The 13,443-nt window shown below is 48.4% G+C and overlaps 1 protein-coding gene across 1 annotated transcript in view; it reads left to right on the top strand.

The window, feature by feature from the left end:
• The first annotated feature begins 3,616 nt into the window (after positions 1-3,616).
• PLEKHN1 (pleckstrin homology domain containing N1) overlaps positions 3,617-13,443 on the top strand; it is a 40,564-nt gene continuing 30,737 nt past the window's right edge. The window contains exons 1-2 of the mRNA XM_065421435.1: positions 3,617-3,696; positions 5,493-5,592. Coding sequence (XP_065277507.1) covers positions 3,617-3,696; positions 5,493-5,592 — 180 coding nt within the window. The remainder of the gene's footprint in view (positions 3,697-5,492; positions 5,593-13,443) is intronic.

Raw genomic sequence — 13,443 nt, forward strand, 5'->3', positions numbered from 1 at the left:
GGGACTGAGAGCTGTAACTGCCCCCAGTGAGGACTCAAGAGGAGAAACCTTTCCCCCTCTTGCCACTTACAGGCAGGGCCCACCACCCCATGCAGAAGTAATGCTGGAGTACGCCGTGGTATTCGCTTTCCGAGGGCCTCCCACCTGCTCTGCATTGCTGCCCAGGCCCTCACCCCGCTCTCAGGTTTCTATAAATAACTGCCAGTTGCATAAAGCTTCTCAAAGCCCAGAGCCCGTCTGCTCCCAACCCCGGTGCAGCCTCTCCTATTACTGGCAGTGGAGCAAGCAGGGGTGGGGGGAAGGGGCCGCTCTGTAATCCAACAAACTTTGGGGTCTCCAAATGACGTATACGCAGCAATCCCATGGCAGGGGCTGCTTTGACACATCCCATTCAGTGCAGACTCCAACAGGTTCACTTGATTAGCCATTCATTGGCTGCGTCCCTGTGAGCGTGGCTATATTTATTTGCAGGACCTACAAAAAAATGGGGTAGGTTTGTTTTCTTCCATTAGCAATATTCTTTAAGGAGAACAGTCCCTTTACTGACTGTAAGAATAGTTGCACCTGAAAGACTGCAACGGAAACCTGTTTCCTTCCCACAATTTTTGTTCCCTTCCATGCGACGCTTGCACTCGGGTTCGTTGTTTGAGGGAATCGACAATGCACACATTGCAGCCGCAGGACCTGCCCTGCAAAAAAATGAGGGGGTTTAGTAGAGGATGTCTCCTGAAGGATGGGCAGCCCATGCTGGTTTGTTATTGTAGGGCTGCTCTGGAATGGCAAGATAATATGGGACTGATTTAAATACATACGATTTAGAGATGACAAAGCCAGAAGGGACCAATATCATCACGTAGTCTGATCTGCATAGCACAGCCCATAGGACGGCCTTCCATTACTTCCTATCTGAACTACGGCAGCTCTTTTAGAAAAACATTGGCTCTGGATTTTAAACATGGCCAGTGACGGAGCAAGCCTGGGTAAGTTGTTCGACTGGTTAATTACCTTCGCAGTTATAAATCTATAATTTCTTTCTAGTCTAAACCTGTCCAGCTTCAGTTTCCAGCCGTTGGCTCTCGTGAGATCTCTTGTCTGCTAGACTGAAGAGCCCTGTATTACCAAATTTCTGTTCCCCATTTAGGGACCTAGAAACTGCAGCTTTTAAGCTGAACGGCTGGAGCTCCCTGAGTCTTTCCGTACACGGCAGGTTTGCTAATCCCGTCATAATTCTAATGGCTCCTCTCTGACTTGTCAATCCTCATCGTGCATAGCGGACACCAAAACCACACACAGCATTGCAGGAGCGGTAGCACCACTGCCAAATACAGAGGAATACTCACGATTGCCCTGCTCATACATCCAAGGACCACGTCAGCCCTTTTGGCCACAGCGTCTTCCCGGGAGCTCATGTTCAGCTGATTACGACCTTACATATGGATGTATTAAAATGCATATCGTTTGCTTGCGCCCAGCTTACCATGCGATCCCGATCGCTCTGTACCAGGGACCTGTCCTCCTCATTATTTACCACTCTCCCAAACTCTGTGTCATCTACAAAGTGTCTCAGATACCTATTTTATGTTTTCTTCCATGTCACTGATAAAAAGGCAAAGGGCCAAAAAACAGTCCCTATGGTACCCTTCTAGATACACAGCCGCTCAGTGAAGAGTCCCCATTTACAATTACATTTTGAGATCTGGCAATTAGCCAGCTTTTAATCCATTTAATGTGTACCATGTTAATTTTATATTTTTCTAGTTTTTGAATCAAAATATCAAGCAGTACCAAGTCAGACCCCTTACAGAAACCTATTACATCAACACTATTACCTTTATCAACCAAACCTGTAATCTCCTCGGCATTAATTATATTAACCTCCTTTAAGTCTTTATTAATCAATTCTCCTATCTGCTGTTCCATTATTTTGCCTGGAATCCATGTCAGGCTGACAGGCCTATAATTATACAGGCCATCTCATTTACTCTTTTAAAATATACGTACATTAGCTTTCTCCCTGTCCTCTGGAGCACCCCCAGCATTCCAAAACTTATTGCAAATCAACATTAACAGTCCAGAAAGCTCCTGGGCCAGCTCTTTTAAAACTCTTGGATGCAAGTTACCTAGACCTGCTGATTTGAAAATGTCAATGTTTGGAAGCTTTAACAGCTGCTGTTTAACATTCTCTTTAGTTACTGTTGAAATGAAAAATATTTCATCATCCTGGCTTTTTCCTAATCAGAGAACAGAAATATTTATTGAACATTTCTGTCTTTTCTGTACTATCTCTGTCAATTCTACCATTTCCATCCAACAATGGACCAATACTCCTGCTAGGACTCCAAAACCTCTTTAGTGTCTTTTTCTCTGCTGGCCAAAGATTCCTCCTTGTGTCTTTCTGTGCTTCCTAGCTTCTAATTTAGAGTCATTGCTGCTGTCATCTTCCCCTTTTCTCCATTTGTTATATACTGGGGGGTTGTTTTTGTTTTGTTTTTATAGCTGCTTTCACTTTCCCCCTAAGCTGGTTTGTTTTTTTAATCACTGTAGCCCTATTATTTATTTAGTCTGTGTCTATCGTAGCCTCTACAGGCCCCAGTCATGGGCCAGAACCTCATGGTGCTGTGTGCAGACACAGTCCCTGCCCCAAACAGCTCACAGTCTAAATTCTTTCTTGCCTGTGTCTTTTGGCCATCTTAGTAAAATGTTTGTAAACAGTCCCCAATTATCATCCGCCTTTCTCGCTTCAAATTCTTTCTTCCTGCTGATTTGGCTCATAATGGTTTTCAGCTTTGTGAAATTGGCCCTTTTTAAAGCCCCAAATATATACATGGCTGGCCTGGACTTGATGCTTGTACATAACTAATGTACTCAAGTTAGGAGCACTTGCGGCTAAGCAGCCACTAATTTGTTGTTCTCCGGTTAATTCCTCTTTAGCTGGCAAGATGAGGGCTAAGGCAGAAATCCCCCCTGTGGGATGCAGCACTCTTTGAGTTCGAAAAAATATATATGGAAAAGCTTCTATAAGAAGGCGATGGATTCTGCAAACCAAGTCATTAAGAAAAATAAAGGCACGTCAGGATAGGAGCCCTGAAACCCCAACCTTGTCCTTTTAAGGCTCCAGTCCTGCAACTGGATCCACACACACTGTACCTCTGCTCCTTGGCTTTCGTGGGGCTCTGCAGGGGGCTGCCTGTGGGATCAGATTGCAGCAGTGAGACCTAAATGCTTCCGTGGCTGGAATCCCTCTTATCTAACAGTGATTAAAATTCCTCGCCAAGCACAAACTGCTCAGCCCCCTGCCCTCTTCCCCAGCCCGGTATCAAAGATCCCAGGTGGTGCCAAAGGGACTTTTTTGGTTCACCTGCGCAAATCCCTCCCCTAACGCTCCGGAGCTCCCAGGCGGGGGTAGGGGAGAGAACCCAATGGCCCAGCCCTTGGCTAAAAGGCTGTTTGCTCACACAGATCACACCCACAAGAGTCACCGCAGACGGAAGTAGGGATGGAATGTGTGCATGACACATGCTTGCAAACTTCCCCAGCTCCTCATTCCCTCTCTCTCCCTGCCAGTATCTAGCACTCCGCTCCCTGGTGCCCCTGGACTAGCCCAGCCGCTGTCAACATGGGGAACATAACGTGTGTTCCCCAGCCCCCGGGGAGATTCAGACACTCCTTCAGCAGGAAACCTTCCCTGAAGAAAGAGTAAGTAGATGGGTGTCGCTTTGATCTGGGCTTGTTTTAAAGTTATTCCCAGCCGGCTTTGCCCTGTGCAAGCCCCAGCCCTTCTCTGGATACCTGGGGGCTGCAGACAGGCTGAGCAAAATGTGTCTGTTGCCCGGTTTCGCGTGGGGTTGGCCAGCCAGGAGCGAGCCCAGTTTGCAGCGAGGGGCAGAGAGCGAGGACTTCTCAGGCTCTGGCGGGGGGACGGCCCGGTCACGTTGCCCCTGGGAGAAAGGGCTGGCTGGTTTATTTCATTTGGATTTGAAAATGAAAACTCGTTCCCACGAGACTTGCCGGGGGGCTGCAGATGGATTTACTGGTGGCGCTAGTGATTCCTGGTTCTGACACTGATGGGTCACAAGTCCAAAAAAGTGAGTGATTGTAAAAGCCAGGCTCAGAGAGAGAGAGATGCTCCAGAGCCAGGCATTTTTAGCTACATAATGTGAGCAGCATTTTCACCCTGAAAAGGGAGACGAGCCAGAGACTCCAGGAAGTCTTGTAGGGACTTTGCTATTGGTATCAATTTGTCCTGGAAGGCGCACAGTCAGATACTACGGTGATGGGCAGCAGCGGCACCCCGGACATACATGGATAATAGTAGTGTTACACTGAGCCTCTAGGAAGGTCCCGTGCAAATAGCAGAAATATTGCAGATCTCTGCAGCCCCCACCCACTTGTTAAGCCCCATGATAACAAGGACGTCATCTGTATTGCTTCCTGCTATTCCCCACCCCCGGGTGTGTGTGTGAAGGGGGACCTTCCAAGAGTGCTGCCTACCAGGCACGTTCTAGGGTGCAGCGGGGAGCCGAGCCTTCGTCGAAGGTTGTGGTTTCCTTTTACGTTGTCTGTAGCTGGAAAAAGATCATTGCATTATTGGTGGGATGCACCAGCTGGCTTCAGGAGATCATTCCTAAACCTTGTAGGCTCAGGGCTTTACAAACAAATGGACAAGATGTCAGGAGTGTTTCTCTTCTCCCTGACGTCGGTGTAAGTCGGCAATAATTCTGCCGAAGGAAGGCAGTTGCAATGGAGTTGTTCTGGGGTAAAACAGATGTAAGGGAGAGGAGAAGCGGGCCCAAGATCGCCGGCCCCGAGAAGCTCGCCGTGTAAAGGCCTGATCCTGTGTGTTGTAACTCCCATTGGCACTGGTGGGCTTTGAGGTCAGTCAACAGCTTGTGGGATGGGGTCGTCAGTCCATTGCAGATGATAATTTGGTCCCCATAGCGTTAACTGTTGCAATGTGGTTTAAAGAGAGAAAACTGCTTAGGAATCCTGGCAAAAGCAGCCCCAATGACCCAAATGGTAAATTACAGCTGGTAGCGGCAGCAGGGCACGTTAACATGGGCATGAGTGTGCGTCTGAAGGGGTCAGGATAGAACAGTCCTGGGATTCTGAGGACAGACAGGAAAGACACAAAGATGGAATAAAATGGAGTGGGTGAGTGCTGGTAAGACATCCCCAGCATAGCCTCCATCTCTTGCCTGGGGAAGCTGGGACGCATGGCCAAGCTAGAGATAGATGCAGGGCCAAGCTAGAGATGCAGACAGGGCTTGTTGAGCATTTTGGTTATGCAAAGATAAGTAAACAAAACAAAGACAAGCCAACAAGTGCTTGGAAAAGCCATTAAAATTCTTGCAGGCTGATTATCAGCCGTTTATTGGGCTGGGATGATTAGGAGGCTAGTGGCAAACTGCTTGTTTGGCTCGCCTGCTTCCTTATTTCTGAGCTGGGGTTTGCAATATACCAGCTTTGGCCTACATGTTTTTGTTTCTTTGCAGACAAGACAGCAAGAAAAAACTGGCCAGCCTCTTTGGTATTGAGTCAGGGCAGGAGAGAGACATGACCACAGACAAAATATTGCAGTATATTCCTGGGAAGGTAAGTACGAACACATCCAGCCATCCCCTTGAACTAGGAGAAGTTATTTTCAGCTGTGGGGCTCACATACCTAGGGACACCTCTGTGCATGAGATGGGCAGGGGTTTCTGCACAGTGGGGTGGTAGCGCAGGTCTGGGCGAAGGAGATTAGAGGCTCGTGGGGACATTTGTAGCAAGAGCAGGGATCAGGAGCTGAGACCTATCTCCTTCCAGGCAGGTTAGCTCGCCACTCCAGGACTCTAATACAGCATCCCATGGGTGGGGACCACGAAGGCCTGTCATCAACCTGAATATCTGGAATCTGAGATGCAGCGCTGGCAGGGAGGCAGGCAGGGACTCCGATGCACTCCCTCTGCTGCGCTTAGTTATTTTGTTTTTAGGTCGAGGAAGGATGAGGGGAAATTAGAGAGAGCGTACAAAAGAGAGAATGATTCATTCCCATACTGGAATGAGGCAGAGCTGCCAATGTATTAGCAATAGGCCGTGGGAAGGTGAGAGGTAGGGGCAAGTCTGTCCTACATACAAACTTTGCAGCACGGCGCCCATTCCCAGCAGCCTGTCAATGGAAGCAGAGCTTATATTAGTAGTAGTAGTATTTATTTGTATTACGGTATCATCTACAGGCCCCAGCCAAGATCAGGGCCCCATTGTGCTAGGTGCTGTCCATCTACTTGTTTGAACTAGAGCACTATCCTACCTGACAGGGCTGTGGGGAGCATAAATGTGAGGTTCCCAGTTGCTATGGTGATGGGTACCATGTCAATACCACGGATAGATTCTATAACCTCAGACTCCTGAGTCTTTAGTCTTGATGCCCACTAGTCTACCTCCAGTGAACACGGTGCAAATAGTCAAGACGAGTGGGAGAGGAACCAGAGATGGAGAGAGAGAAGTAATTTCACCAAGCAGGTCAGTGACAAGGCTAGAGAGTAGAACTTCGGTCTCCTGAGACCCAGCCCAGTGCCTTATCCACCAGACAGGCTTATTTTAATGATGCTGTGCAAGGTAGAAGAATACCTGGTTTATGTCCATCAGCGGCCCCGTCTGCCCTTCGATCAGCCTTGGCCCTGGGCAGGGTCATACCTCTTTCCTTGGGTTCACTGAAGCTCCAGGCAGCCCCTGGAGAAGGGCAGGGACCCAGAGCCACCACTCTGCTTTCCACCCACAAACGCTAGGTTGCTGTAACCTTTTTGTAGGGAAAAACTCCTGATTCCACACTGGATCCCTACCCATGTGGCTGGGCCCTTTGTCAGCCCCTATGACTTTACCTTTCATCATCTGGCACCAGAGGAGGAGGCAGGACTCCTGGGTTCTATTCCTGACTCTGCCACTGGCTCACTGTGTGACCTTGGGCAAGTCACATGCCTCACTTCTCCGTGCCTCAGTTTCCTCATATGTATAATAAGGAACATGATGTTTCATCATCTCTGGGACGCATATGGAGCTCTACAGATGACAAGCACTATGGAAGTGCTAAGTATCATTCCTCACCTGCTCGTCTTGTAACTGAGCTCAATAGGCCTCCAGCAGGATGGACACAGAAATAATTTCCTGGAGGAGCTGGGAGGACACCCGTGTGCTCTGAGCGCGGAGGGCAGATCACAGGATCAGGACCTACGCTTGGCTTCCTCCAACGTTATCAATACTTCCCCAAAGGAGGCAAGACGAAGAATAGCCACATTCACACAGGCCGGGAAAATGAAACCCACGAGCAGCGCAAGATTCCGAAGGACAACAGTATGTGTGTCCATGCACTGGCAGATGTCTCCGCATCCCCCTCTGTGACTGATCCGCAGAAGACAGCTGACTGCTGCTACTCTCAGCTAATGGACTTTGCCGTCTCACCCAAGTGGTCGATGTCTATCCTTTGGTGGGAGAGGTCTCGGGTGCAACCCCAGCTGATCACACCCCTCAACCTGTTAAGGCCCAAACGCGGGGACACAAATGTGGGACATGGACCAAAAATGAGCCACACACCAATTTATTCATGAAGGAAATTTTCAATGAAGTGGGCTTCTCCCCTACATGGATGGTGCAGTGGTTAGGGAGCTGACATGGGTGACCCAGGGTCAAATCCCTGCTCTGCCGCCGACTCCCTGAGTGACTTTGGGCAAGTTGCTTCGCTTCTCTGGGCCTCAGTTCCTCATCTGCAAAATGGAGATAATTAATTCTAAGGCCACAAGGGACCATTGGGCTCTTCTAGGCTGACCTCCTGCATAGCACAGGGATAGATTCTAGAACCTCAGACTCCTGAGTCTTTAGTCTTGATGCCCAGGATCTTCCCCAATAGAAGTGAAGGGGACCTCAGAGCTTTGTGGATGCCTGGGAACGTAGGCCCTAGAAACGGGCTGACCCTAGAAACGAGGGCCGCTGCTGCCGACCCAACCCGAGGCAAGTTGCATACGGAAGAGCCTTCATCTTATTTTGCTGTTGCTGCCTCCAACCCCCGGACCTAGTTTGAACCACTTAAATCCTACTAAATCACTTTTTATTTAGTAATTTACTCAGAGTATGTATTAATACCTGGGGGAGCAAACAACTGTGCATATCTCTCTATCAGTGTTATAGAGGGCGAACAATTTATGAGTTTGCCCTGCATAAACTTTATGCAGGGTAAAACGGATTTATCTGGGTTTAGACCCCATTGGGAGTTGGGCATCTGAGTGCTAAAGACAAGAACACTTCTATGAGCTGTTTTCAGGTAAACTTGCAGCTTTGGGACAAGTGATTCAGACCCTGGGTCTGTGCTGAAGTGGACTGCCACTGTGGAGTCAAAACAAACTGGAGGAGGGAGGGAGAAGCCCAATTGCAAATCTGCTGCCTCGGCTCCTTTATTATTAACCAGCAGCATTCAGAGCCTTGGTGGCCTGGGGGGCTGCTGCTGCCATGGTTGGTGATTCAGCTGTAAGTCACTGACATTCCGCTGAGGGTCTGGAGGGGGCGAGGGGGTTAGTTATTAACTCACTCTACCTGTAGGATGAGACACTGGAGACAGACAGCGAACATGTCAGGGCATTTGCACTGCATTAGACTTGCCCGTCGCTGCTCTGCCAAATCCCGAGAGAGGAACTCGGTTTCCGAATCCCTGTGATGCATCAAACTCCCTGATGGAGGCAACAAAAACTAGCCCTGTTCAGCGAACCGGGGGCGGCGAGCCACAAATATAAACAGTCCCGGGGAAATAACAGCCAGCTGATGAGAGTTGCGAAAGGATGACAAAGCACGAAACTCTCGGTTCCTTTTATCTGGGCCGCAATCGGCAGGATTCCCATGGTTTCTGCTGAGAGAAGGGTGAGACTCTGCGATCGTCTCCTATCCCTTTCACTGTGAGGACGGCTTCACCTCCCCCAGCTAAGGCATGTTAAACTACAACTTGCCCTGTCTACCCTAGGGTTTAAAGTGTGCTTCTGGTCTGCCAGCCACGGTGTCGGATTTAAAACTCCTTCGATCCCAGTCTAGTCCGAGCTGTTATTAGGATCCAGCAGAACAGGGTTAATTAGCCCAGGGAGGTAACATATGGCTCGGTTAGTGCTGTGTTCCTATTGGCTAGGAGAGCCTGGGACCAGAAGAGGTGCAACCTAGTTGTCACTTGTGCCTGGGGGCTCCTCCAATTAAATCTGGGTGTGGCAGGGGTGCTGCAAAATGGGGCTGACCTCCCAGCTGGGTTGGGGCTGATAACAGGTTGCTCACAAACTCCCTGAGGTCCTAGCGAGTGCCTCGTGCTGCTTCGAGACACCAGCGTCTGCGATAGCTCTGGTGTCTGGCCCTGGGTTACATACGTTATTGCAGGTTGTGGAGGGTTCCCTGCTCTCACTTGCCTTTGGACAATTGTGTGTCTGCAAAGCGGTGAAAGTGGAACATGCCAGCAAAGGACAGCTCTAATTTATTATTAGCATGATTATTTACTATTAGCATGATTGTTCATGGTAGCACCAATGAGCCCTAGTGCGCTAGGGGCTGTACAGACATAGAACTAGAAAACAGTCTCTGCCCCAAAGAGCTAGTGAAAGGTTGTAACAAATAATTAAGCTGGGGGGGGGGGGCGGGAGGGAGGAGACAAACCTCTGGCCCAAGTTCCCCCTGCTGCGTATGGTTGCCCCATGGCTCCATTATACCTGTGGAAAGGGTCTCTAAGGCCACTGAGAAATTCCTCTGCAACATAGTGAATCCCCACGTGACATAGAGCTGGTATGGCAGGCTCTGTTATGTTCATGGCACACACAAAGAGAAGTTCGTTAAAAACACAAATTTCTCTTGCTGGAAGGTTGTAAGATAACACTACCTAGCTTTCTCCTGGCTGCGCACAGCCCCTTTGAGTTGTTCAGCAGTCAGGAATTGCCAGAAGGCCACAGACCTCTGGTCACACCTCCTTTCCCCCAGGGATGCCCCAAACACCTCCCCTATGCTGGCAAGTGCCCCAAGGGGCTGGACAGTGTGGCATATTTGAAAAATGTGCTGGAATTGTAAACTGACACTTCAAATTGTAAGGGGTTTCCTAGTCTTGTTGCAGGCATGGGGGCGCTCTGTAGGGAAGTGTGCGATCAGAGAGTCTGAGCCAGCCAGCCTAGAGTAAGGTGGGGAGAGTTGAGCCTCTCTTTTTTTTTTTAGGGAGCAGCCTGCTTTGTCTCTCTCTCTGGTTTTTGGTTTTGTGTGTTGTTGTTCTGAATTCTAAGAAATGAAGTAATGTTATCTTACAACCTTCCAGCAAGAGTATTTGTGTTTTTAACGAACTTCTCTTTGTGTGTGCCACGAACATAACAGAGCCTGCCATACCAGCTCTATGTCACGTGGGGATTCACTATGTCGCAGAGGAATTTCTCAGTGGCCTTAGAGACCCTTTCCACAGGTATAATGGAGCCATGGGGCAACCATACGCTTGTCCCAGAGAAGGCAGAGCTGAAGCTGATGCTGCAAACATGAAGGCAGTTTCGTCTCAGTCTGGGTTTGTCTTTTAGTCATCCCCATCACATCATAGGAGAGATCACATTGTCTCTCTCTCACACTGGGGCAGCTGATCACAGATTGATGGGAAAGATTTGACAGCATTACAAAGAGTTCTTGTTCCTTGTGCAGAGTGAGATCTCCTGAGCTGGGGTTAGTCAGCCTCCTTCTCTAAAACTGGGGACAGAGGAAATCACAGATGGGCAAAATAGATGTGGTAACATCTCGCTCTCCCCGTGGTCCCCTCTGTGGCCAGAGCAGGATGTTTGCTGGTGCTTTGTGCAGTCTTGGTTTAAGTCTCCCACAGAGAAATATGACCCGCTCTATGAGTGTGTGCGGTGTGACCTACTGGTTAGAACACTGGATTGGGATTTAGGAGACCTGGGTTCTGTTCATGGCTCTGTCATTGGCCTGCTGGGTGACCTTGGGCAAGTCACGTCCCCTTGGTGCCTCAGTTTCCCCACCTGTAAAATGGGGATTACAATACCGCCCTCCTTTGTCAAGCGCTTTGAGAGCTACTGATGACAAGTGCTAGATAAGATCTAGGCATTACTATTTTTACTGCGTGAGGTGCTGTACAAACACACAGCGCTTGCCTGCACTAGGCGAGTTCCCCCCAGGGATAGCCTGAGTGCTGAGTGTTCCTGTTAACTCATGTGTCTACACAAACACCTCACTCACATGCAGTGGTGGCTATAGCTGGTACAACTGCGGTGGGAGGGGCATAGGGCAGACCTGATGTCAACTTCCTTTGAGAGCCATTGACTTGACCTATCTGGAGTGTGGGTGCAGTGATAAGAAGCTACGCCAAGGATTGTGTCATCCTAGCTATGCTGTGGTGGATGTACATCCTGGCTCCAGACGGGCATAGGGGATGAAGCCTCAATTCCAGTTAGAGTTAGACAGGGAGTGGAGCTCAGGGTGCAATCAGAGCTAGGGTCTGAGGTTGGATTAAATGGTGCCAAACTTTCTTTTGGTGCTTTTGTGAGTTTTTGGATCTAAACTCTCATGAGCCCAGCCCTTCCTTGAATCCTCAGTCTCTTGTGAGCGGTCCATTAGTTACTTCACTTTTGGTTTTATACAAACGCCTCAGCAAAGGGCACCCAGGCAAAGTCCAGGGCTCCCGCTAGCTAAAAAACAGAAAAACACCAGGAGAGACCAGGTAAAAATTGACCAAAGCAGCCCAAGGCCATCCCACCTGACTACATATCAGCAGCTCATCATCAGTCATGTGACTAATACAGCTTCAAAAATGCACTTCCCCATTAGACAGAAATCCCACTCTCAGTCCTTGGCTGATACCCACACAAACAAATCAGACCCTTTCTGGGTTTTGATCCAGCCCAGAACCAAACGGTGTGGGTCCGGATCCTGGAATTTTAATCTGACCTTCCCATTCATAGTCAGTTGGATCAATCACTGCAGTTTTCGCTGTCTTCTAATTGCCCCTCATCACAACTTTTCTTGTTTCTCTTGTTTTGGGCTCATGCTGGCCGTGCCTACAGCCAACCTTTTGTAATATGCCAGCGTTGCAGCTCTATTGAGGGTAGCAGCGGCTGGAGCGCTAACCGAGGAGCAGGTCTAGAGAATACAGTGATTTGAATACAGGCTGCTTTACACACACTTTTCATTCCAACTTGATGAGTTCAGTTATTAGTGTGATGATTTCCGCCCCCCCCCCCCCCCGCCCCAACATAGTAATACAACCCCTCATGTGGATGAAGTTACACCATTATAAATGTATATCTTATTCCCCTTCAGGAATACCTATAACGGTATAAGCACCTTTTATACTGATATAACTGTGTCCACACTGGTGATGGTTGTAGCATTTAACTAGACTGGTGTCGTTAAAGTGCTCCCACATTGGTGTCTTAAATAATGCACTGATTGGCCGTGGGAAATGCCAAGTAGCTTCCTAATGTTAGAATTGTTTAAATGAGATTCCAGATTGTTATGCTGCCAAGTTGTTGCTGTTTATATATATTATATACAATTCAACAGCAGGAGGGGTTCTCGAAAGGAGACCAAAAAGGTATAAAATATAATTCACCACTAAGCACAGACCTTCCACGACCACTTGCCACTCCCATCCATTAACCTTCCATTGATACCGATGGAATGGAAGGACATACCTAGGACTTGTGGCTGCACAGCTGGTGCCTTGTACCTGGGTGTGCTGGGACCTTCAGCAGAAGGGCAAGCAATTAAAGGGACACTGCTTACAATTCCTAGATTCAATCATCCTAACTTGTTGGTGCTATTACAAGCGACACCCTAGGCGATTCAAACGGAAATAAATTTAAAAATCCAATTGACTTCTTACTCTTAACAATTTCTCTCCCTGTGGTCCCCAACCTGCTAGGAAATTTGTGCTGGTGGAGCACAGCACCTGTACAGCATCTCACTGAAGTTAACAGGGCTCGGTGTAGAACGGGAGGGCCCAAGTCAGTTTCACTTTATGGTCAGCAACTGTTTCTAGTATACTGGCATTAGAAAAGGTTCAGAGAAGGGCAACTAAAATGATTAGGGGTTTGGAATGGGTCCCATATGAGAAGAGATTAAAGAGGCTAGGACTTTTCAGCTTGGAAAGAGGAGACTAAAGGGGGATATGATAGAGGTATATAAAATCATGAGTGATGTGGAAAAAGTGAATAAGGAAAAGTTATTTACTTGTTCCCATAATATAAGAACTAGGGGCCACCAAATGAAATTAATGGGCAGCAGGTTTAAAACAAATAAAAGGAAGTTCTTCACGCAGCGCACAGTCAACTTGTAGAACTCCTTGCCTGAGGAGGTTGTGAAGGTTAGGACTATAACAGGGTTTAAAAGAGAACTAGATAAATTCATGGAGGTTAAGTCCATTAATGGCTATTAGCCAGGATGGGTAAGGAATGGTGTCCCTAGCCT

Source organism: Emys orbicularis, chromosome 22, assembly GCF_028017835.1.
Source record: "Emys orbicularis isolate rEmyOrb1 chromosome 22, rEmyOrb1.hap1, whole genome shotgun sequence".
In the NCBI taxonomy this organism is placed as follows: domain Eukaryota; kingdom Metazoa; phylum Chordata; order Testudines; family Emydidae; genus Emys; species Emys orbicularis.